General features: G+C 44.7%; 1 protein-coding gene across 6 annotated transcripts in view; it reads left to right on the top strand.

The window, feature by feature from the left end:
* The first annotated feature begins 7785 nt into the window (after positions 1 to 7785).
* ATXN7L1 (ataxin 7 like 1) overlaps positions 7786 to 26215 on the top strand; it is a 65805-nt gene continuing 47375 nt past the window's right edge. For 2 of the 6 annotated variants that reach the window (XM_060279546.1, XM_035126557.2), the window contains exons 1-2: positions 7786 to 8077; positions 8794 to 8862. In XM_060279546.1, the coding sequence (XP_060135529.1) occupies positions 7963 to 8077; positions 8794 to 8862 (184 nt within the window). In that variant the 5' untranslated portion in view covers positions 7786 to 7962. The other 4 variants (XM_035126548.2, XM_060279547.1, XM_035126550.2 and 1 more) reach the window with 4 other exon arrangements.

Genomic DNA, 26215 nt, shown 5'->3' with positions numbered 1-26215 from the left:
TCAAGTTCAAATCCCTTAAGGGTTGACTTAGTTGGAGTGTGGGGGGTATGTTGGGGTGGGCATTAATTTTAGAATGAATGAGAAACTCAACTAAATGGGGCCCATTCTATTAACTTTTCATTTCTTCTAAAATGAATGAGTAATAAATGTTATGAATGGGTACTGCTTTCAGTGCAGACCGTATTTTTTCGCTCCATAGGACGCACCTGACCATAGGACGCACCTAGTTTTTTTAGAGGAGGAAAACAAGAAAAAAAATATTTTGCTTTCTTGAATTGTCCTAGGCATAGCAGCCAACTCCTAGAGGCCTAGGTGCCTTTGCCCCACCCCCCATTAAATATTTGAGGAAGCTTCGTTTGCAAACGGGGAAGGCTCCATTTTTTAAAGGATCAGCTCAAAGTTGTGCAGCTTTTTTTGCAAATGGGAAAAGCCCCGTTTTTTGGGGGGGGGGTTCAGCTCAGAGTTGTGCATCTTTTTTGCAAAGGGGGAAAGCTCCATTTTTTAGGATCAGCTCAAAGTTGTGCAGCTTTTTTTGCAAATGGGAAAAGCCCTGTTATGAGAAAAAGTGGAGGGGGGGAATCAGCATTGAGGGGGTGACGTGATAGATTCCATGGGGTCATCCACACAGCACCTGAAAATCCATTTTCTATTTTCAATTTGTCCTCTGCTGACCTCTGCAGGTCCGCCGTACCTGATCATTTTGTACACAAATAACAAAACCGGGGCTGTGCATCTCTGCCACACAACTCTAGAGAAAACTAAAACTAGGTTGCCTTAGAGGTAGGGAATATCGCCATCTAGTGCTATAAGGAATTCTCATTTCCTAGGCAAAGAGAATTGTGCAATTCTGCTACATATCACATTAGCATTGCAGCACAAATATCTTGCTGTGGAGAAAAAGAAGGTGCTGGAGGAAAAAGCATAAAATCCCAAGACACACTTCTGATCTCTTAATAATGGGGAAGCCAGAGAATATTCAGAACCTTCAGCTTTCAATGAGTGAGGATATATCAAGGCAGGAGCAGATTCCTGTGCCTGTTCATTCCCTGCTTCTATCATCTACCTATCCCTATGAGCTGGAGGAAATATGTAGGAGAAGAAATACCTGCCTTGACTGCTCCTGTCTTGTGAGACGCACACCTCCCCACACCCTTCAATCACATTATAAGGACATATTAGAAACACAATAAAATAAGCTTAAAACTATAAAAGCAGCATGAAAACAGTATGTGGAGCCATAATGCAGGTCAACCAAAGTTAAAACACCTGGGGAAACAAAGAAGTATTTGCCTGGCATGGGAACAAATTTGAGTGGGTGCTCACTAAACCTCTCTGAGGGAAGCATTAGAAAGCTGGGGTACCATCCTGAAAATGCCTTTTCCCATGTAACCACCCATTGTATTTTAGACAGTGAGGAAACCCAAAGAAGGGCCTCTGACCGATGACTCAAAGTATGGAGATAGACACACGAGAAGACAGGCAATCCCTCATTTATATGAGTGTTCACCAGCTTTGAATCGGGCCACTCTTTTTAACCAAACTACAAGAGTATTGTCTTTGCTATTTCAATTTTTACTGAAGTGCTGCAGTCAAGGTCATACTGATTATCCTTGATCTCAGTGCTAGTGCTATCATTAGGCTAAGTAGGCAGGCAGCTGCCTAGGGCACAGACCTCAGAGGGGTGCAGTATGGAACTTTGAGGGGCACAGTTTTATACCAATTAGCTTTTTTATAGCTTATAAATTTCTGGTAATATTTTACTTTATTTAATATTCTGAATGCAGTTTCTCAAAGCTCAAACTTATAAAAACTAACATGTTGCAAAAGGAACTAGGTGGCTTGGCAACTATATCAGTTGAACATGCCCAAGCATCAGCACTTGGCCTGAAGGAATTGGTGACAAAATTTACAAAGGAAAAGGCAGGCAAAGTGAGAATTTGATGGGCCTGAAATTGGAACTTTTAAGAAATTTTAACATCACAAATCACAATATTATTCAAACTTATTTGTGTGCTAAAACATTTTATTTTGCATTTCAGAAAGATATTCAAAGTCTGTTGTACAGGCAACAACCATTTCTCACGTGGGGTTTCTGTTCCTGGCCCCCGTGTGTATCGACAGATAAGCCTGCCCCACCCTCATTCTTCCCTCTTCTGGGTCCCTATGCATTGGTGGTCACCTGTCAATTCAACATGCCAAAAACGGTCACCACCTCTGTTACTTATTCTTGCAATTTAAAATAAATTCAGAAGTTTCAAGTTTTGTGCTTTTCATTTTTTTCTACAAGACATCTCTTTTTGAAAACTGGAGTTAGCCTTTCTTTGGAGGAGTGCAAATAGTCTTGCCTAGGGTGCAAAATAGCCTGGTACTGGCACTGCTTGATGTACTTATTACAGATGAGCAGCTGAAGTCAACAAAAAATGCCTTGTCCATGGCACAGTCTGACAATGTACAAATTAGTGGCTTGAAACACAGCAAGGTCGTTCTCCCCCGCCCTGTGTTTCAAGTCACATTCTTACATTGCTCAACACCAGAGAGGGAGGGGGATGTATTCACCTGATGCACATGACCTGATTTGTTTCCCTGAGAACCCTAATTCAATGAAGCTGTCATCTATACACATGTGCAACAACTGCCTGAAATGCACACACCTCAGCTTAACCATAGCTTATTTTTTCAAATTGGATGGAAGCTGTTCTAAGGGAAAGCACATCAAACAGGAGTATTTCTCAAGAAGCTATAGCAGGCACAGGCAAACTCGGCCCTCCAGATGTTTTGGGACTACAACTCCCATCACCCCTAGCTAACAGGACCAGTGGTCAGGGATGGTGGGAGTTGTAGTCTGAAAACATCTGGAGGACCGTGTTTGCCTATGCCTGAGCTATAGAATATGGCAAACATTACTTTTTTGTGATTAAAATACTTTATTAAATATTAAACATATTAACAATAAAATCAGCATAATTCAACATAACATAACATAACATAAATCAACACAAATGAAAACAAAATCAATACAACACTAATACGAACATAAGTCAAAATTATACAAGAAAAAAACCCAAAACTTATTAGAAACTTATTAGAAAAAGTAAAAGGAGAGGGAAAGAAAAGGAAAAAAAGAAAGAAAAAGAAAAGAGAAAGAAGAGAAAGAAAATACAAGAAATAAAATTACAATAAGCTTCCCAACATGGCAAATATGGCAAACATTATGTGTACTTCGCTGGAGCCAGAATAAACAATGATGTGTACATAGTCTCTGTTTTTGGTTGAGCTGAGATTTTAACTAGGGATTTCAAGCTCATTGTCTTAACTGCTACACCTTATGCTTCAAAGACTCTTCCTTTCAGTATTTAAAGAATTCCTCCCTCCTGTGTGAGTTGGGCTAACAGGACTGGGGGTTTTCTTGGTTATTCCTGTACACTGTGTACCACCACCCATTCCTTTTGGGGAGTCAATATGGTTTTATACTTTACCAGAAATGTGGTTGTCAACCTTCCCCGAGACTCAGGAAATGCTAGCAGACAACTAATGCTAATTCATGAGTAAGCCTCATACTGATTTTAAAGAGACAATAGATTATCTTTCTGCTGAATTACATCTGTGCTCTTGTTCATACTGTTATGAACTGTTCATTTTATCAGGGCAGAAGACTGAAAGCCATCTCCACTAGTAACCCCTCGGATTCCTTGCAAAGCAAAACAGATGTCAAAAATGGTTGAGTGTTTGCACTTTGTTCATTTACTGAATCCACTAAGAAAAGCTTTGGGCAGAAAACAGTATCCAATTTTGAAAAGGTAAACTCTCTCCAGTCTGCCATGCCTGAAGGCAAAACTAAAATCACAGCTCATTCTTATTAGAATGCTACAGCTGTAGTGCACAGTCTGAGCAGGGACTCCACACAGTGTTAGCTCATTTTAATAGGGCAGCGATTAAGTTTCGCACTGCTAGGGTAAGAAAAGGCAGAGTGTCTCTGTCAGACTCCAGCTGACCTCAGCTTCAGCAAAACCTGAAATGTTTGTATGTGACTAAAATATCTAATTGATTGCACTCAGAAAACATCATATATGTTACAGAAAGACTTGTTTTATGTTGAAATCACAGTCTGTATTAACAAAGGCAAATTCAGATATTGGCAAGTTGAGAGAAATCATGTTTTCCTACCACAGCTTTAGCCTGGAGACAAGGAGCTGAAGGGATAAAGAGGGTTTTCTGCCAGTGCTGTGCATATTCACCCCACCTTTGCCTCTAGTAAACAAGACTTGCAGTTTCTGCAAAGTTTCAAAGCCCTGTTTGAGCAGAAACCAAACCAAAAGAAATATGAATGTGCATATTAAAAGAAATATAGAATGGACTTTGTCCTACTATTATATTTTTCTGCAGAACATTTTTTTCCATTTTAAAAAAAGTACAGTTTTATTTTAAAAAACAATTTGTGCTATAACGAATGGATAAAATGTCAGGCAAACTGGTTAATTTCAATTTAACCTTTTAGCTTATTAGCGTTAGGAAACACAGCAGACACAGTCTATTTTAAAATTTAAAAGCACTCATAATCCAAATAGCATTTATTTGTATGGGAAGACAAATCACATCCCAGCTCCTCACCCACACAAACGTGTGAAGCATCAATAGAGATGATAGAAGTGGCAAATAGCCCCTTTTGCTGGTGGGGCAAATAAAGGGAAGGAAATGCCAAAGTGGTGGTGGCAACTTCCTGTAGGAAGTGTTTATCCAGACCTTGTTTCCTGGTGGACATTACCAAGCACTCTGAAAGTGTTGCCTGGAAGATTACAGAGTGTTAAGGAAACTTTCCAAAATGCATAAGCAGCAGGAAGTTGATCAGATAAGATTACACAGTTCTTTATTTATTTTTCTGTACAGTCACTGCTAAATTTGTTGTTTTCAAATGCTGTATTGGTCAAACAAATAAAGCAGGGGGGAAACAACAAACAAACAAAGGTGTATTAAGCTGCATATGGAATCAGTCAGATCCTTCAACAAATACAGCAAGAAAAGAGTTGTCACAACCAAATGCACAGCCAATACAATTTAGGGTGTCTCTCATCTCCTCTGCTTACTTCAAGTTACGGTAAGTCCCACAAAATCAAGATATAAATGTCCATTCAAAAGGCGTATCCATTCAAAAGCTAAAGTTCCAAAGTATTTGTCAGCAGACTAGCCAAACTCATATCTGTGTTTCTGTTCCACATGATGAAAAGTTTCAATAAATCTGTGGACATAAAATCTGTCTGGAGTTAACTTGCCTGACAAGTTAACTAATATATCCCATGCACTGCAATATCACAAGTCTAAATCCAAGCCCTCTGTCCTGTATCTTCCATTTTTGTGCAATGGCCAGGTGAGGAGGTTATGTGTGGGGAAAATGGAAGAAGGTGGGGGAGAGGAAAGACAGCATGGGTAAATAGACTTGGGGAGAGAAACTCCAGAAAATCCGTCTCTAGGAGAGAAATTGTATACAAATAAGGAAAGCCCAGTATGGAAGAGACTGGGCTCAGATGCAGTCCAGCAGTGGAAAATGCAGTAGCAGCAAAAGTGCCGCAAACTACAAGATTAGTTTCCATTCTCAAAAGCTGGTAAATCCTCCTGCTCTTTGCTTATGAAGCTAAAACCAAACCAAACCAACATAGCTTTTCCTTCCACTATCTTAATCTGCAGGCCACAACTGATTTTCAGTATCACAGAGAAAATAAATTATCTCAAGCCAAATCTGCAAGTCACCAAAAGCTACCAGACTCCAGTCAGTGAACTACCAAAAATTCACCAAGCTCCATCTTTAACAGGTAAAACCCCACCCCTTCCTCTGCCTGTTGACCTGGTGCTTCCTATGTAAACATTGCTGCAGTCTAATTCTCAACACATTTCCATCCACTGCCACGATTACTTAACTGACCACTTCAGAGCATTTTCAAAATGACATTGGAATTTTGGGATGTCAAGATTGCTTTTTGGTAGCTCCAGCCTGCTTCAAAAGAAAAAGAAGAAAAAAACACACTTTTTTTTTAGTGTGACTTTGTTGCCAAGTGTAAAGACTTCTCCCAAGTCAAACCACTATGTTGGCAGCACCAAAGTGACCTCAACTGGGCACAAGCCTGGGCAGCTTGTCTGGAGGTCCTGGGCTGCCCAGACCACAAGACCCCCCTCTCTCAGCCTCACTGATGTGGTCCAAAGGAAAGCAGAGCAAGACATTTGGCACCAGCTTGGCTGCAAGGAGTTGCCAGAAGTTCACAGCTCCACCCAACCACCTTAGCGACCCCTTAGCTTGTTCGTCTCCTGAAGATGTCCTGCAAGGCAGTGGAGGTTTAAGGAACAGTGTTTTCCTTCTCTTAGATGGGCTGCCTTCCCAAGTGGACAAAACCCCACAAACTGATTTGTTGATTCATTCAAGTTTGTATACCACCCTATACTCGCAGGTCTCAGGGCGGTTCATGGGATGAAATCACAATATAAAAACACAAAATGCAGAATCAAAATAAAATCAAGAACAGCCCAATAAGTCCCCGCCCCCCCAAAACGTCGCATTTTAAAAGGGCATTTTAGGTCAATATTAATGAAACAATAACAACCCCTCACTATGGCAGGGGGGATAAGGAGGGGCAGCTGCCCCCTCCCCAATCAAGTCAATCACTACTTAACTGAGCTTATGTCCGCCCCCCCAAAAAAACCCCCATAAATCCTGGCTATGCCCATGTCCCTCTTTCCAGACTGCGTTTTACCTTCATCCCCGTCCTTAGAGAAACCCAAACCCAAAACCACACCAGCAAGGAAGCGCTCCGAAGAAGCGGACTCTCCTTACTCCAGAGAGCTCCCATCTCCCTGCAGGGAACTCTTCGCTCTCCGGCTTCGGGATATTCTGAAACCCGGAGGAGCAGCACGCGCCCTCTCAGTCTGGCCAGCCTCCTGCTGAGAAGATGAGGGGAGGCTCTTTGGCCCCAGCATAGCTGCCAAGTTATCCCTTTTTTAAAGGGATTTTCCCTTATGCTGAATAGGCTTCCTCGCGAGAAAAGGGAAAACTTGGCAGCTATGGGCCCCAGCCTCCAGAGGCATTGATCCCCGCTGTGAAGAAGCGAGAGCGAGCGAGCAGCGCCGCCTGAGGAAAACTTTCGCCGCTCTCCTCCCCTCCCCTCCCCTCCCCTCACGCAACGCGACGCAGCGCGCGCTGGGTTTCAGGTTGTTTTGTGGTTTTTTTGACAGGTGTCTCTTCCCGCTTCCCTCACAGATGGCGAGAAACGCCGAGCGTCCTAAATGCGCCGTGTCCGCGCGCCTGAGGGACAGAAGCTAAGGCGGGCGAAGGAGCCTCGTTTGTCCACGACCCTCCCCTCCCCCTTGCTCTCTGTCACCCCAATAACGAACTACTTGCTCCTGTCAAGCCTTGTCCTCAGCGTGGTCTCCAAAGCGGAGCCACCTGAGGAGGCGGCGGCGAGAATTCCAGCCGGCGCCTCCTCTCACCCCCTGGGCCCGACCGAGGGTCTTCTAGTCATTGGACTGCGTGTGTGGGTTGGAGTACCCTCCCAACTCTTACGGTTCTCCTCACACCCTGCCTGTTGTTACCCACGCCCCCGAGCGCCCCCTTTCTTGGCGCGCCTCCCCTCTTCGCGGACTCGGAAGGGAGGAGGCGGCCCTCTTCAGGGCACCGGCTTCGCCTCCTCGCACGGCGCCTGCGCGGCGGCAGCCGGGAAGCCCGATCTGATAGGGAAAACCAGGGCTGACACTACCCCCGTGTGGGCGGCGGAACGTCCCGAGGATGACGTGCGGCGTTCTCGAACCCCGTGTCTCGCTCGCTGGCTCCTCGCTCTCCTGTGCCGAAGGGAACGGGGGAAGAAGCAGCGAGGAGGGAGGAGGAGCGGCGGCGGCGGCAGGAGCGGCGCGGAGGAGGAGACGGAGGAAGAGGAGGAGGAGGAGGAGGAAGATTCTTGCAGGAGGAGCGGCGGCGGCGGCGCCATGGCGGCCCTGGAGCGGCCCGTGCCCAGTCCCGAGGCGTTCCTGGGCCAGCCCTGGGCCGCCTGGGTCCGGGAGGCCGCCCTTCCGCACACGCATTGCGCCGCCCCCCCGCACAGTAAGGGCGCCCGCCACACACAAGGACCGGCCAGGCGGGGCGGCGGGTGGGGTGGGGGGCACGCGGAGGCGCCCCTCTCCCCGGACACGCACATGCGATGCAGCCGAGCGGGTGGATGCGAGCGAGCAAGCGAGGGAGCTTGTATGCCCTGCCGCCTTTTCTCCTTCTCCTCCTCCTCTTCTCCCCCAGCACACCACCAACCTATTGCATTGCACTTGCCTTGCATTGCACAGACCCCCATGGCACTGGGGTTTGCTCCCGGCCCCGTCACCCAGTTGCATGGAGACCCACCCACCCAGCCACCTCCATCCATCCATGTGAGCGGGTTGTGCACTGTGCCCGGCGGCCGGTGCTGTCCTGCTGGGCACCTCCGGCTTGCCTGAGAGGAGGAAGGTGCTGTCTGGGTGGCTGGCTGTCAGAGGGAGGGGGAGGGGCAGGAGAATGCCGTTGCATTTGGGGAGGAGGTGGGGGGACGAACTGGGCCAGGGTGCTGCTGCGTGATGGCTGGGTGTGGAATGAGGAGGCAGGAAGGATGCTTGTTGCCTGTTTGAAGCCTGCCTGGGGGGGATGCTTCTGCCTGGCAGACGCAGCGATTGTTGCATCTTTGCCTTTTTACAGCCACTGGCTAGCGGAGCACCCTTTAACTCTTTAGCGCTCTCGTCGGATATAGCGGTCTCTGCCTCTGCTCTCCCTTGACTTTTGCGTCTCTTCTACAGGTTTAGAGCTAGAAGATGCTGGAAAAGAGGGAGGAAAAAGCAGGGAGGTGATGAGGCTTAATAAAGAAGGTAAGGAAGGGGCCAGGGGTCTGACCATATGTTATTGTACCTTGCTCTCCGTGTGGCTCTGGTTATAGAGCTCAGGTTTTTTTTGTTTTTTGTTTTTGACAAGTATGGCTGGAGCTTCACAGCCATGTGGAACATGTTGAATCTAACCACAAATAAGGCTTACTGGGCCCTATGTGTTGAGATAGTTCCATGTATGAATATTCGGTACCTGCATGGTTCTCTTCAGCTTTTGTTTTATAAGGAACTGGCTACCCCATTATTAATTTGAGACAGTGCTGTGTTTTAAATATGCAAGTAAGTACACACTTATATCTGTTCATTTGCGTCCAGGCTAGTCAGGTTTTCATATTCTTTTTACTAACTTGTTCTGTAGCTGAAAAGGCAACAGCTGAATCAAACCATCACATAGTTTTACTTTTAGCGTTGCTGAAAACAGGTCTGTCATAATAACCAGATGTTTGATCAATATTCAACATAAGCTTTGATTTTCATGATGATAAAGGTTTTGGTACACGGAGGTGCAGCGCGTAGTGTGTATTTGAGTTTTGTGCAACTTTTCAAAACAAATGAGCATTTTTCACATTTGTAAAGAAGCATACATAAATTGTAATTCAGAGAATTGTTAATATGGCACCAGGTTGATGAACATGTGTGCAGATTACAAGTGAGTGAAGTTGGCAAACAAGCCTGTACTTTGTATCAAGGAAGGAACTTATGACTGCAGAGAGTTCATATTGACAGATTTGTTTTGTAATGTGATCCATAGACTTATCAGCAAGCATTTGTCAGATTTTATGTACTTTGAAGAAGCTGTGTGGGTTCCTGATGGCATGAGCAAGCGTTTGACACCCTCTTTTAGCAGAACTGAAACTGTATGTTATAGAAAAACACCGTATTTTTGGAACTTGATAGGACAAGCTAATGGCTAGATCCTTTAAACTAATGTGCTGAGACAATACTTCATCAAGATCAGGCGTATAGATTCCAGGACCATTGAAGGGGGATAGCTCATTCTGCCATGCTGGTGCAGGTGCTGAACTCTGGCCCAAGCACAGAAGCAGGATGAGCCATGGGTTTTTCCTTTTCCACTCTACTGAGCTGTGCAAGGGCTATTTTTTTTAAAAGTGGACGTGTGTGAATGCGTGAGAATAAGGTTAATAGCTTTTAAAGTGGTACCTGTCAGCATACTCCTATGTGTTTTTACTCAGAGGTAAAGCTATAAACCTAATTGTGTCTACTCAGAAGTTGTTGTTGTTGTTTAGTCATTTAGTCGTGTCTGACTCTTCGTGACCCCATGGACCATAGCACGCCAGGCACTCCTGTCTTGCACTGCCTCCCGCAGTTTGGTCAAACTCATGTTCGTAGCTTCGAGAACACTGTCCAACCATCTCGTCCTCTGTCGTCCCCTTCTCCTAGTGCCCTCAATCTTTCCCAACATCAGGGTCTTTTCCATGGAGTCTTCTCTTCTCATGATGTGGCCAAAGTATTGGAGCCTCAGCTTCACGATCTGTCCTTCCAGTGAGCACTCAGGGCTGATTTCCTTCAGAATGGATAGGTTTGATCTTCTTGCAGTCCATGGGACTCTCAAGAGTCTCCTCCAGCACCATAATTCAAAAGCATCAATTCTTTGGCGATCCACCTTCTTTATGGTCCAGCTCTCACTTCCATACATCACTACTGGGAAAACCATAGCTTTAACTATACGGACCTTTGTCAGCAAGGTGATGTCTCTGCTTTTTAAGATGCTGTCTAGGTTTGTCATTGCTTTTCTCCCAAGAAGCAGGCGTCTTTTAATTTCGTGACTGCTGTCCATCTGCAGTGATCAAGGAGCCCAAGAAAGTAAAATCTCTCACTGCCTCCATTTCTTCCCCCTCTATTTGCCAGGAGGTGATGGGACCAGTGGCCATGATCTTGGTTTTTTTGATGTTGAGCTTCAGACCATATTTTGCGCTCTCCTCTTTCACCCTAATTAAAAGGTTCTTTAATTCCTCCTCACTTTCTGCCATCAAGGTTGTGTCATCTGCATATCTGAGGTTGTTGATATTTCTTCCGGCAATCTTAATTCCGGCTTGGGATTCATCTAGTCCAGCCTTTCGCATGACGAATTCTGCATATAAGTTAAAAAAGCAGGGAGACAATATACAACCTTGCCGTACTCCTTTCCCAATTTTGAACCAATCAGTTGTTCCATATCCAGTTCTAACTGTAGCTTCTTGTCCCACATAGAGATTTCTCAGGAGACAGATGAGGTGATCAAGCACTCCCATTTCTTTAAGAACTTGCCATAGTTTGCTGTGGTCGACACAGTCAAAGGCTTTTGCATAGTCAATGAAGCAGAAGTAGACGTTTTTCTGGAACTCTCTAGCTTTCTCCATAATCCAGCGCATGTTTGCTATTTGGTCCCTGGTTCCTCTGCCCCTTCGAAATCCAGCTTGCACTTTGGTAGTTCTCGGTCCACATACTGCCTAAGCCTGCCTTGTAGAATTTTAAGCATAACCTTGCTAGCGTGTGAAATGAGCGCAATTGTGCAGTAGTTGGAGCATTCTTTGGCATTGCCCTTCTTTGGGATTGGGATGTAGACTGATCTTCTCCAATCCTCTGGCCACTGCTGAGTTTTCCAAGTAAGTCCTCTTGAATTTAGTGGGGCTTCCTGTCAGGTAAATGCAGGTAAGGATTATAATCTTAGTGCTGCTGATGGTGTCCATACGATGACATTCTAAGGGTACATTTCTATTAGCACTTAACTGGGAGTCAGCCCCAATAAATATTGTGAGGCTTACATTCCCAGGCTTGCACACCGCACGCCATTTATCTGCCCTGAAGCCAAGAATAGTGGTATTACACCCTTTTGAGTTTTTGTGGTATTAAGAGGCTTTAGGAAGGGGCATCAATGCTCCACCAGCAGATTAGGATATATAATTATTTACCTTGAAAGAAAAATTCAACTCCTAGAATAGATACATTAGTTTCTAATAAATCTTAACACAAGTCTAGGACCAATATTTTTAATTATTTTCAGTATCACAGGCATACATCTGGGGGATAGTTAGGGTTTTATAACATTTTATAATATTGCTGTTGCCAGGATATATCATAAATTCAAATTAACCCCCTCCCAAATTATATCAGACTGAGCTGAAAATTCTCTCATGATAACTGCCGTTGTCTGTAGTGTGGTCCATAAGAGGACACTTGAACTGTAGTATAAACGTTACAGGCTAAAAATATTCTCCAATTCTTAAAATAGTGTTAAATATGTCTCCTTGTTCAAATCCTCACATATTTTAACTGATTTCCCAGGAAGTGTGCTGTGCGGTTGCTTTGAATTGCTTGATGACCCTGAATATGAAGATTAATGTAATATTTCGATAACTGAGACAATACAGTAGAAGGGAAGACCAAGAACTTAGTGGATGAATGTATTTTGCACTAGTTTGTATATAGACAGGGTCACTGAGCTTGCCGCAATTTCAGCTCCTGTATGATCTTTAAAATCCTGTAGGTCTTTAAAAACAGTAGGTTTTTTTATATTTGTTGTAGGGTTCATTCAAGATACGCTACTTCCTGAAGCAGCTTTTCTGCATGAATCTAGTGAACTGAGAGGTACGACCCAGGGATATTCCTTGACATTGCAAAAGCCCTTGGATCACATTCTGCTGTAATGGCTCCCCTAAAAATATTGTTGCTTCTGCGATGAAACTGGCCCCTCCATAGTTATTTCTTAGGGAGGTGGAAACTTTCTGCTTTTAAAACACAGTGCAATAACTAAATTCAAATTAAACCATGTTATGATGTAAACATAACATATTAAAAGTTTACTTTTAGCTGTAGTATATTCCTAGCTTATTTATGGCACTCACTTTGTCGGGCCTGGGACGCGAGTGGCACTGTGGGTTAAACCACAGAGCCTAGGGCTTGCTGATCAGAAGGTTGGCAGTTCAAATCCCCATGACAGGGTGAGCTCCTGTTGTTCGGTCTCTGCTCCTACCAACCTAGCAGTTCGAAAGCATGTCAAAGTGCAAGTAGATAAATAGGTACCGCTCCGGCGGGAAGGTAAATGGTGTTTCCATGCGCTGCTCTGGTTCACCAGAAGCAGCTTAGTCATGCTGGCCACATGACCCGGAAGCCAAACGCCGGCTCCCGCGGCCAGTAAAGCGAGATGAGCGTTGCAACCCCAGAGTCGTCCGCGACTGGACCCAATGGTCAGGGGTCCCTTTACCTTTACCTTTTGTCGGGCCTAAACTGAAAAGTTTCCTTTCTCCACAATATAATCTGCTGCAACCTGTAGGCTGTTGTTTTCATTGTTTGTAACTGATAGCAGCTTTTTGAAAAGGGGTGGTGGTGGTGGTTTCTTAAATGTTGGTTGCACTTGATTTAGTACCTGAATAGCTTAGCCAAAGAACGAAAAGTGTTTGGCTGGCAAAGTTCTGTTGCTGGGGTCCCCCCCCCACACACCAATGTTAAGCATTTATCCTGTGTGAGAGAGCAGAGTAATGCCATGTTTTCTGATATCACACTGTCATAGCTGTTGATGTACCTCAGTGTAGGCATTTGCCTGCTAAAGTAACATGCCTTCAGGCTGAGCCATTGAATGGCGTGCATGAAGGTCCAGTTGTCAAAATGAGCTTTGGTTATACTTGTTGTTTGGTTGGAGAATAACTTTAATTAATAATCTACGGTACCGGACAAGTGAGGCTTTCAAATTGAGAACTACTCTTTGTACTCTTTTAACGTCTACCATTGTGGCACTAGGCTCTCTCAGCATCAGAAGGGTAGCAGAAGACTGCCTAGACACAGCTAGAAATACTACCGGGATGGGTGGGCAACTTTGCTTGGCTATCTTGCAGTTTATCTAGCAGTTTATGGTAATATCAATTTCTGGGGGAGGGATCAGGTCCCCAGATCCCAGAACAGCACCAGATGCTGTCCGTTTGACATCTTGATCTTACAGCGATATTTAGCAGCTGTAAAGTGCTTTTAGAGCACACTTCACATCAGTTCTCAGCAAACTGAGGATTTCATTTTATTATGGATATCTTCATATGGCAAGTGGTAGGATGCTGAGAAATACAGTACTGCCTTCACTTGAACTAGGGACCTACTGGCTTACATTCTTGGGCTGCGTTCTAATGCACATTTACTTGAACACAATGGGATTTAATTATGAGTAAACATGCACAGGACTTCCTCGTTGTCCTTTCATTTCGAAGGTGGCAAGGAGCACAATGGTACCTTGCTTTACAGCCATAATTGGTTCCGGAGGTCCGTTTGTATACCAAAACAGGTTGTAACCCAAGGTGTGCTTTCGCCAATGGGGCCTCCAAAAATTTTTTGTTTGTAATCCCCAAAAAAATGGGTGGCGCTGTGGTCTAAACCACTGAGCCGATCAGAAGGTCGGTGGTTTAAATCCCCGCAACGGGGTGAGCTCCCGTTGTTCAGTCCCAGCTCCTGCCCACCTAGCAGTTCGCAAGCACGTCAAAGTGCAAGTAGATAAATAGGTACCACTCCGGCGGGAAGGTAAATGGCGTTACCGTGCGCTGCTCTGGTTTTGCCAGAAGCGGCTTAGTCATGCTGGCCACATGACCCAGAAGCTGTCTGTGGACAAACGCTGGCTCCTTCAGCCTATAGAGCGAGATGAGCGCTGCAACCCCAGAGTCGTCCGCAACTGGACCTAACGGTCAGGGGTCCCTTTACCTTTATCTTTAATCCAAAAAAAGTTTGCAAACCAGGACACGCACTTCTGGGTTTGACGTGTTTGTAATCCAAAACGTATGCAAACCAGACGGTTTGCAAACCAAGGTACCACTGTAGTTTGCTTAGTTCCTTCTGCTCAGGAGCAGTGCTGTGCTGCCACTTACTGAGGCAGGGTAAGGCAGGTGGGGGGGGTGAAGCTGGGGCTCTGTGAGCACATTGGCAGAGCTAGTCTAGTACTCACACCTGTGCAGCCTCAACCTTGCAGCCATGCTGCTCCACCCCTAAGTGGTTCTGTTGTGGGGAGGATCACGGAATTATGCCTCCTGTTCTTGCTTCTGCTTGTAGCTGATGTTATCACACACCACAAGGTCTTAGGGCTTAGAGTTCTGACTTGGTAGCAAATGTGTGAGGTCCATGTGGCTTGGCTGTCAGTACAGTCTAGGGAGCAAGGATAGGCTGGTTTGGATAAACTTTGATAAAACAGAGGCAGTAGATTGTGCATTTCTGCTTTAGTAAAGAGTTGCTCTGATTAGAATTATGCTGCATCAGGGTATATATAATAGTCCTTTCAAAATATTTATTTAAGACATTTACATACCACTTCATTATTTGCATTTCTGAATGGTGTAGATAAAAACAATCCACAGAAAATGGGACAATAAAACAACACCCAAATTATCATAAAATAGAAGTAGTGTCTTGACTGGGTGTTGTTGTTTTTTAAGCAGACCATATGCTTGAATATACTGTAGTAAAAATACGTTGCTGCACAACATTGAAATGTATTATAATAATTTAAATATTAAATGTTTTCTTGCATTAGAGAATCCATAGCCTTGTTCTTTTGGGAAATAAAGCTTGGGGAACAGAGACCTCATCCCAAGAGCACTGTGTGCTCAAGTCTCTTTGATACAAACGTAATCTGTGCACAGAATTTGCTTGTTTCAGTGCGACAGCATGCGTTGCCCATGCAATCTCTTCAAACCACCCAGTGGTTGAAAAACAGTTTGTACAGAATCTGACTGGCTGATATGTGGAAATAACTGTGTGTGTGTGTGTGTAAGTGGTCTACTCACATAAGCAGTGTCATGGTGGAGGAAGTACAGTAGCTACTTCATTGAAAAGTAACTCCTTGTTTCTTGCACATCTGCTCCTGGGAAGAAGCCACTATGTACCTTCTGTAAGTACCACTTCTGATGTTAACACTACTCACATGAGTATACCACCTGCATGAGCAGCATTTGCAGTCAGTTGCAATGCGGGAAAAAGTAATACTTGGCATGTATATAGCACTTTGAAATGTTCAAAATATGTTAGGGATTCTAGGACAAGACCTGCCAAGGAAAATAAAGAACTTATTTATGTATGCTACAACAGCGGCAAGAGTCTTGTTAGCACAAAGATGGAAGAATGAGGATATCCCAATGAAAGAACAATGGCAAGAAAAACTGATGAGTTATGCGGAGTTGGCAAAGATGACATACAAACTACATGAGAAGGACACCCGTGACTTCAAAGAAGAATGGGAACTTTTTACAAACTATTTAAAAAGACAACAACAGGATTTGGACTCCTTGGCAGGTTTTGAATACTGACCAAGAAGGCACAGTGATCTTTGTGTAAGGGAACTTCCAGTGTTCTTGTAGGCAATCCTTGTTTGGTGCATGGGTTCTGTTCCAGACCTCTGCACATCTTTATGACATTTTGGGGCTACTTTTGGGTTCTGAGCTGTGCGCATGTATGTGATCGTGCGTCATTCGGAGTTGCCTGTAATCCTTATAATGTTATCTTAGGTCACCTTCAGACAACCTGCTGGTTGAACATCTCATGCTGATTTTTTTGCACAAGGTTTGTGGGGAGATGATGTTGGCTATTTATTGAATATTCGTTCTGATTTGTTTTCAGAGAGGTTAGACAATGTTCTGTCAATTAAGTGTTGTCTCCCACTTTCCAATGCTTTTTTCTGTCACTTTTCTTACAGCAAAAAGTCCAGTGATGTGGTGGTGGCTACAGACGGATTTGTTCTGCAAGAACACTGAATCAACTTTAATAATGTAACCTGAATTTCTAGGTGTGATTGAATCCCACCTGAAAACGGCAGCAGTCTGGAATTGTCCTTATAAATCATTATAATCATGTTAGGTCTGTCAGTATTATTCCCATATTTTTGATGATGGAGTGGAGGTTGAAAACAATGACTTGTTGTCTAGGGTTGCCTTCATATGTTTCAGGAGTGGGTTCTGTCCCATCCCTTAGCCATTATGCTGCACAACAGTGTGTGAATCAGCTCTTACATTGTGGTGTTTTGCAGCAATCCTTTTATTAAGTGCATATGGAGTAGCTGCTTGTGGGTTGCTGCTGCTGCCGCCGCTGTTGTTATTGTTTTTTTAGTTGTTGGGGGATTTGTACATGAATGAAAAGAACTCTTTCTCACCTAGGTGATTCTTTGGAATGAAGCTTGACAACACGAGGAAACCTTGTATATGCATCATAGTGTAAGGCAGGGTAGTGGTGATACGATTTAGGATTAGGGTTAGGGTTAGGGTTAGCTGTGCATTTGCCATATTTGTAGCACTTCACTTGAGAAATTCTTTTGATGCAGCATTGATATTGTTACTGAACCTCTGTGTCTGGAGTGGCAGAAACTGGCTCGTTGGCTTTGATGCTGTGAGTGGGAGAACCAAATAGGCATCTCCTGCTGGATTCTTCAAGGCTGGAAGAGCTTGATTGATCTTTGTAAAACATCTTGAAAAAGAAGAAAGTAGTTCAGATCTGTGTTGGAGGGAAACTTCTAATGTATTTTTTTCAGCGTGTTGCATGTCATTTATTGGGGGATCTAGATCTCCCAAGATCAACCTGGCCCTTATTATATGCAAGTACACCGTGTGAATAAATTCTCATTATTTGAAGTGAGAGAGAGAGGCTGAGGCTATCTACTTTCCCTAATAGTCTTGAGCAAAATAATTGTTCTTTATAGTTCCCTTTTTCTTGAACAATACTATATCATCTGCTACTCTAAGAACATTTAGGTTTTCACTGTTGCAGAGTATTGGTTGGTTTGCACATAGTGCAAATCATGGCTAATTGTGAATGTGTGAGATTATTATAAAAAAATATATGCAAAAGAAATATTATTATAGCACCATGTAAGAGACTATATTATAGCACCATGTAAGGACGCGAGTGGCGCTGTGGGTTAAACCACTGAGCCTAGGGCTTGCTGATCAGAAGGTCGGCGGTTCAAATCCCCATGACGGGGTGAGCTCCCGTTGTTCAGTCCCTGCTCCTGCCAACCTAGCAGTTCGAAAGCACGAAGTGCAAGTAGATAAATAGGTACCGCTCCGGCGGGAAGGTAAACAGCGTTTCTGTTTCTGTGCGCTGCTCTGGTTCACCAGAAGCAGCTTAGTCATGCTGGCCACAGGACCCGGAAGCTGTACGCCGGCTCCCTCGGCCAGTAAAGCGAGATGAGCACCGCAACCCCAGAGTCATCTGCAAGTGGACCTAACGGTCAGGGGTCCCTTTACCTTTAAGAGACTAGAACACTGATCTCCAGTGCAACAAATGCAAACTATAGATTACTCTGTAGTGACTCATTAAAATTTGGCATGTTAAAACTCAGGCCTCCCTATTACGTATTGTGTTTAATATGCATCTGTTGAGATAGATGTTGCATAGTTGGCCAATGGGCAAGATAAAGGAAGACAGAATGCAGATGCTCTTTCCTAGGCCTTTGGTTGAAATTTCCATTCAGCAATGAAGGATGTGGGAGAGAGGATGGGTTAATCCTCGTGCTTGCAGTAAAAAAATCTTGTGCTTGAAGTTAGAACCCTGAAAATTTCCAGAAAACAAAGAGATATCCAGGACATGTTGAGCCTATCAGGCACTTCTGTCTTACATTGTTAACTTTGAGCAAAGCAAATTAGACTCTCACATAAACAGCTAACGTATCTTAACTCTCCTGCGCCATTTCTGCAGAATAACCCATGGGTTCTCTCTCCACCTCAACAGAAGAATATGTAGCTTGTTTGGCAGACTTGAAACGAGTCCTTCTGAATGTGAAATTGTATTATATAAAGCAGGAGTGGGAAACCTGTGGCCCTCCAAATGCTGTGCCCCCAACTCACATCACCCCCAGCTATCATGCCAATCGATGTGGATCATGGGAGTTGTAGTCCAGCAGTGTCTGGAGGACCACAGGTTCACTATTGCTTATGGAAGACAAATGTGGAGAAATTCCATCAAATACAAATTAAACCATTAGGGTTATCATTATTATTATTAGTGAAGCCTAACATTTAGGTATGAAGGCACACTATTTGAAAGTTAGTGATAGAAGGAGGAAAATATTTTTAAGGTTCCATACTCATTGAACACTTTGGTTCAGTTCACGAGCTTTTACTTTGTCCATCTTGAGCAAAACTTTAATAAGATAGAATATGTTGGATTCTTTTTACAGCGAGAAAATTCAGTTTATCTTCATACGTTGCTGCCTTCCAGTGGAACTTATTTTAATTTTTAAAGTTTTTTATTAGACAAAATTCATTCTAGGTCTCGCTGGCGTATGATTGTTTTACCTATAAGGTTGATGATCACATAGTTGGAAATAGATTTCAGTGGAAAGACACAAAGCATGGTGAAGCATTGTCCTGTTGCCACAGAATAGCCTATCGGTTACTAAATGATTAGTACAATACACTGTACAACTCTGAAAGTAAAGTCTGAAGTATTGCATGTGGCTCCTGTTGGTTACTGCTATTCCTTGCAGCCTATACAGGTGTATGGGGTGTTAGGAGAGGGGTAGTATCTCTGTTAGAGGGCAGGTTGTGCTTCTTCTGGGGTATTCCATCCACCTTTGGTCCCTACCCTGCACTCAGCTCTCACCTGTAGCTCCTAGAAGCTCAGCATGCGACAGCATTGTACCCCGGGAACGGCTTCTACTTGCTGGATAAACCAGATGAGGCTAGCCAATAGGTCTCAAACCCTTGGTGAGTTAGGGATTTGCCCTGCATTCGAAGTCACACTCCGGTGGATCGCTTGGATGAGACCAATAGTGGGTCCAACTGTCAAGGGGCCAGTTTCTGTACGTGCTGTAGCAGGAAGTGAAGGGCAGATGAGGCTTGTCAACCTGGGAAGGTAGCCCATCTAGGGAAAGGAATGACCTCTGGGAATGCAACACATTCACTCTTGATTCAACTGTTCAAATTATAAGATGGGTGATGTCATGTCCAAATATGCTGCTGATGACCCAACTATGTATCTCATGGCCTGATGTAATATCCCTGCGTGGATACATTGATTTTCCTTTTACAAACTCGGCATGTGGAAGATAGAGCAAGTGATAATTGGGAGAGGATGATGACATTAGCCTTTTCCTTCCCACTTTGGTTCACAATGGAGGCAGGAAATGGATAATTAATTTGACCATATCTTTAATACAGAAGCTTGGGTATCAGCATCACATGAACTTTTTCTTCCCTTTGTACTGTTCGCATAAGCTTTATCCATATGTTTATCAGGCTGCCCCTGGCATAGCTTTCCATGGCATAGACTGCTCTAGCACCTTGCTTTTTCAGTTACATCTTATGTGGGCTTCCAGTAGTGTTTACTTATCACGTGCACCTTGTTCTGGACCTATGTGCGTGGCTGCTTTTGCCCGCCTAGGCAACTAGGTGTAGCAATGGTAGTTGCTGTTTTTGTATGTGCTCTGGAAGTTCCAGCTGTTACAGTGACTAGACTGCTGGCAGTGTGTGGGCAGACGGCTGACGGCATGTGGGACTTCTGCTAGAACATTTACATTGGCTGCCCATATGCTGCCAGGCAGTTTCAGGTTATTACCCATCTTAAAGGGTAAAGGGACCCCTGACCATTAGGTCCAGTCGTGACCGACTCTGGGGTTGCGCGCTCATCTCGCATTATTGGCCGAGGGAGCCGGCGTATAGCTTCCAGGTCATGTGGCCAGCATGACAAAGCTGCTTCTGGTGAACCAGAGCAGCACATGGAAACACCGTTTACCTTCCCGCTGTAGCGGTTCCTATTTATCTACTTGCACTTTGAGGTGCTTTCGAACTGCTAGGTTGGCAGGAGCTGGGACCAAGCAACGGGAGCTCACCCCGTCACAGGGATTCGAACCGCCGACCTTCTGATCAGCAAGCCCTAGGCTCAGTGGTTTAACCACAGTGCCACCTGGGTCCCCACAAGGGACCCGTCTTACAGAGGCCCAACTAGCTTCAGCCGGACGTTGGGCATTAACCTTTTAGCAGAGATTCAGCAGGCATCCTCGCTTTTGACTTCCAGGCATCTCTTGAATAGGTTTCTGTGCCGATAGGCCTTTGTAGCTGTTTAATTAGCCAGTCGCTTTAATTTGCATTGTTTTTAATGCTGGTTTATGTTTTATCGTTGTTCCCTTCCCCAATACCTTACAGCAGGGGTGTCAAACTAAAATTCATTGGGGGCCGCATCAGCAGTTTGGTCACCCTCAAAGGGCCGGTTGTATCTGTAGGACTATGTGTCCACTCTTTATTATCATAAATTATTGTCACTGCATTCAATTATTACTGTTTTTGTAATAATGTAAGTAATAACTAGCTCTGAAAGCAGAAACATAGTCAGAATAATGGCAAGTAGATATTCAAATGTACAATTATTGTACAATTTATTGAAAAATGATTTTTGGTAACTGCACTGGGTGGTGGAGGCTCGCTAGGGTTTCATGCAGGACATTTGCAGAGCTACTAGTACCTGGAGATGCTGGGGTCCTTCTGCATGCAGGACAGATGTTCTGCCAGTGAGCCACCACCCTTCACCAAAGGGACTGGCTGAGGTTGACTCACTGGAGCTGTTCTCCTGGTTCCAGGGTTTAAGGGCCAGAAGTATAAAGCAGCATCCTATGTTTCTGAGGAGAGGGAGAGGGAGGGGAGGGGAGGGAGGAAGGAAGGAAGAAAAGAGGGAGTGGGCAGGAGAGAGGAAGGAAGGAAAGAGGGGAGAGAAAGAAGAGTAGGAAATAAGGAAGGGAATAAAGAAGGAAAGAAAAAGAAAGAGGGAGAGAAGACAGATAAAGAAGGAAGGAAGGAGAGGGAAAGAAAGAATAAGAACGAGAGAGAGGAAGAAAGAAAGGGAAGGGGGGGTCGCCACCTTGATTCAGTGCCAGAAAAGAGCACGAAGGGACCCAGGGGCAAAAAGCATTTCCCATGCAGCGTGAGGCAGCGGGTGTCCGTTTTAGGAGAAGTGCGTAAAGCCTCAGAGTTGCACGTTCGTGAGGCTGAGCTGCTGCTGAGCTCACGTTCATGAGGTTGAGCCACGGCAGGAGGAGGAGGAGGTGAGGCAAGAGGAGGTGGAAGAGGCGGCTTGCTGGGTCGGTGCCCGGCAGCGCCGTGCGGAGAGTCCCAAGCCTCTGGGACGCAGCAGTGCTCTGTAGCACTTTGAATCCTCCTCCTCCACAGGGCACTGCTGGGTGCTTTGTCTGTGCTTTAGCAGCAGCAGCAGCAGCAGCCGTTTCCAGGCGCCGAGCCGTGGCAGGAGGAGGAGGATTCAAAGTGCTACAGAGCACTGCTGCATCGCAGAGGCTTGGGACTCTCCGTGCGGCGCTGCTCCGGCTGCCTTTCTACCCCCCCCCCCGGCCCCAGCTGTTTGTCGGCACTTTGTCGGCACGGCGCTTCAGCAGCAAGGTCCCGCTGCTGGGTCCCGCTGGCTGGGGCGCTCGGCGGGCCACATGACGAGGTCTGGCGGGCCGGATTTGGCCCCCGCGCCTTGTGTTTGACACCCGTGCCTTACAGTATGGTGGCACAGAAATACTTTTATAAATAGACTAGCTGGCCCGGCCACACATTGCTGTGGCTCATCCCTGTGTTTCCCCCCACCCTGTCCCGACCCATGACGTATCCCGTCTCATCCCTGTGATTTTCCCCACCCTGTCCTGACCCATGACCTATCCTGCCTCCTCCCCCCACCCCGGATCATCCCTGTGATTCCCCCCACCTTGTTCCGACCCATGATCTATTCCGTCCCCTCTTCCCCCCAACACCCACCCAGGCGAGTCCCCACCTCCATTCGGCCTAGTCTGTAAAGGCGAGCCGAGGTGCTGTGGAGAGGGAAAAATTTTCTAGCTGCAGTACCAGTGTAGTCGCCACTAAAGGGTGCTGTTTTGCAACCTCTTTTGGCTTCTTTTCCCCAGCATGCACTTTGGGGTGAGTTGTGTGTCCTGAAACACGGTGTTTTGGGGTTTTTGGTGTGACATCTGTCTACGCAAACGGTATATATGCTTCCTCTCACAGTAGCATGGGACGTTGTGTACAAATTTGAACGCTATCGGTCAAGCGGTTTCGGTGAAAAGTGGAAACACACCCACCTGCCCTTTTTATATTTATTAAGTATATATGGCACTTCACAAAGAAGAAGTTGACAGGTTTGCACTCTAAGGGGCCTGCAATCTGACACAAAGGAAACAGAGGTGGCGGTGGGGGGGAAAGTGGGAAAATAATACGGGATGAACTTTGGTTTTGCATGTTTCATCTTTTTTACAGTAGGGTTTTGAAACAAGGGGCATAAGTTGAGTTTGAAGTAAGTAAGGGTGAGTTTGAAGTAAGTAAGGGTGAGGTCTTATAGGTGGTATTGAAGCTGATTCCAGGCTGTAAGCGTGGGAAGAGAGAAAGGCCAGAGTTTGCATCAGCTGCTTGCAGAGTGGTGGACTGAATATAAAATAGCACAACCGTTTCAGGCCTCTAAAACGAGATAGTGTATTGTGTTCTACAGTTATCCCCTGGTATTTGTCTGGCTTGGATGCTGCTGGTTGTTTGGGGATCCTGAAATCACACTGTACCTTGGTGTTTGACTCGCTTTGTTGCAGAGGTGACCAGTGTCTATTATACTTTTTGCCTAGAAATAAATTACAACCCCCCCCCCTTACAGAAAGTACTTAAGGCTCGTTTTTCTCAGTGCAGCTATCATGTGAACCAGCTCCTAGAATGTTTTGTTTCATGTTCCCACCAAACAACTCTTGACAACAGCTTGGCAGCAGCATGAAACCAAACTGTGTGGTAGGAGGCCATCACTGTGGCAAGCTCACTGCTTGGAGCAACTGTGGCACACAGAGGTTTCCTGGATGCAGTCCTCACATGGCAGCTTTATCTTGTAAAGCAGCCATAGCAGGCATGATTCTTTTCATTTGTTTTAGCCATAATTGCATGGAAGGCTATAGCACATAGGTTAAGTTTTAGTTTCTCTTTTCAAATGGTTGCCTGAAGCAGAAAATTTGGGAATGTATTTGTGTTTGTCAGATGAGCTAAATAGGTAATGCTGATAGCGTAGCAGCTTAATTAGTAGAATCATAGAATTGTAGAGTTGGAAGAGGCCCGAGGGTCATCTAGTCCAACCCCCTGCTATGAAGAAATCTTAACCAAAGCATCTGTGACAGATAGCCAACCAACCTCTGCTTAAGAAGCAATGAAAGAGAGTTTACCACCTTCCAATGGAGCCTGTTTCACTGTTGGAATGGAATGGAATGCACACGAAAGCTCATACCAATGACAAACTTAGTTGGTCTCTAAGGTGCTGCTGGAAGGAATTTTTTTATTTTGTTTCGACTACGTCAGACCAACACGGCTACCACCTGTAACTGAGCAGGTATGGTTAGAAATTAGGTAGGTATGGATTTCATAGGACTGTAGAAGTTCCAGTCCCAACTTTTGCCACAGATTCACTGGAAGGACTTGAGCAAGTTACAGCTGTACCTTGGTTTTCGAACAGCTTAGTTCCTGAATGTTTTGGCTCCTGGATGTCACAAACCTGGAAGTGACTGTTCTGGTTTGCGAACTATTTTTGGAAGCTGAATGGCCGACAGGGCTTCTGCGGCTTCTGATTGGCTGCAGGAGGTTCCTGCAGCCAATCAGAAGTCACGCTTTGGTTTTTTAATGTTTTAGAAGTTGAACGGACTTCTAGAACAGATTCTGTTATACTTCCAAGGTACGACTGTTTTCCATTGGCAAATCAGTAAAATGGTGCCAAATCAGGTGTGCATGTCTTTCGCGGACACTTCACTATTTCAGCTATAAATGTTAACCCTTGCGCTGAAGGAAAACCAGAGAGCATATGTTTATTAAACATTCATGCATCTGCTTTGGCCCATATCAACCTACTTTTGAAGATAGTTATGATGACAAAACACAGGTAGGGCTGCAATCCTATGCACACTTGTCTGGGATATGTCCTGTTCAACTTAGTGGCGCTTTCTTCTATGTAGGCAAGCAAAGGGTTCTTCTGTAAGACTGTAAATAAGTACTTTGCAGACTTAAAACCGTAATAGTAACTTTTGAATGTTTCTGTTTGTCACTTCATAACTTCTTCGGAAAGAAAATAGTAAAAATTCAATTAAAACCAAAGTCTTAACAACCACCGCCATCATGCTTGTTGGAGATAATATGAGGACAAGTCAACTACTAATCCAGAACAAAATGATCTCCACATTCCTCAACAGATTTCCAGTTTTGATGTAGCTGAAAAACCCTGCCTGTTTCTTATGGCTTTGTAATATTCCAAACTGAAAACATTCACTTTACTCTTGCCTAAGCAGCTAAACGTTAATGAATAACACTTGCACTAATAGTTCTAAGATTTATGTAAATCGCCAGGGTCTCCCTTAACTGAGGGATTCCATTCTGTGTCACAGAAGCCCATTTTTTTCAGTCTTAGTTGTTTGGTTGGAGTTGTTATTGACACAACTGTGGCAGCTGGAGATGATGGGTTGATAGTTGAAAACATCTGGAAGGGACCAGGTTGATGGAAGCTGGTGTGGCAGCCTCTCAGTTGTGTTTATTTCATGAATTGGTGCTTCTGAGATAACACCTTGCATGGTTTCTCATATTTTGCTTTCTTCCGAGAATTCTGATGAATGTGCATTTAAGCCTTGAAACTGCACCACAACCCTTGCTGTGTTGCTTCTTCACTTTGGTTATAGATTGTGTCACACTGCATTTTCACAGAAACTGTAAAAAAGATGTCAGGTATGAGAATCTGATTTATAATAACTGGTTCCTTGTTATACTTTCATGGTGAATCTAGTGGAGGAATGATGTGTGAACACCGACTTTCTTCCACGATTTCTCTCCCTTCATGTGAATCAGGGTTGTAACTGCTCTGTGTGTCCTTAAAACTTTGAGGGAGGGATGCAACTTGCATTATAGTAAGAATGTTGGCATACTGTGGGTTAACAGGTTCCCCTTTGTCTTGCAGAGAGGACTCTGGTGTTACAAAAGATGAGTGCCGCAGGGAAAGTATTGCTTCTTACCACTGCTGTGAAGGGAGAATTGGCCATGCCACTAGAAAGAATGTTTTTGTTTGTTTTATTCTTTTTTGGGGGGGGGGGGTTGTGGCACTTTCCATCTCTTTGTGCTTTACTATAAGGTGCTGTTCTACTGAACAGGCTTTGCTGCTGGGACAGAGACAGAAGAACTGCCAGGATATGAGAGCTAATTTATATGAGGGAAACATTTTAAACAATCCTGTTGAAAGATTCCCAGAAAACTGTATAAAATATTGCTTATCTGAAGTTATATTTTGTGTTTTTGAAGGTAACCTTAATGCATAGCTGTCAACTTTCGGATTTGAAAATAAGGGATCAGCAGCAGCCTCACCTGTCCCGGGGACAGTCTGCGGTATACAGTATCTA

This window comes from Zootoca vivipara, chromosome 10 (genome assembly GCF_963506605.1).
Source record: "Zootoca vivipara chromosome 10, rZooViv1.1, whole genome shotgun sequence".
Lineage (NCBI taxonomy): Eukaryota > Metazoa > Chordata > Lepidosauria > Squamata > Lacertidae > Zootoca > Zootoca vivipara.
Note: the sequence above shows the minus strand (reverse complement) of the source record. Positions and strands in the feature narration are given on the sequence as shown.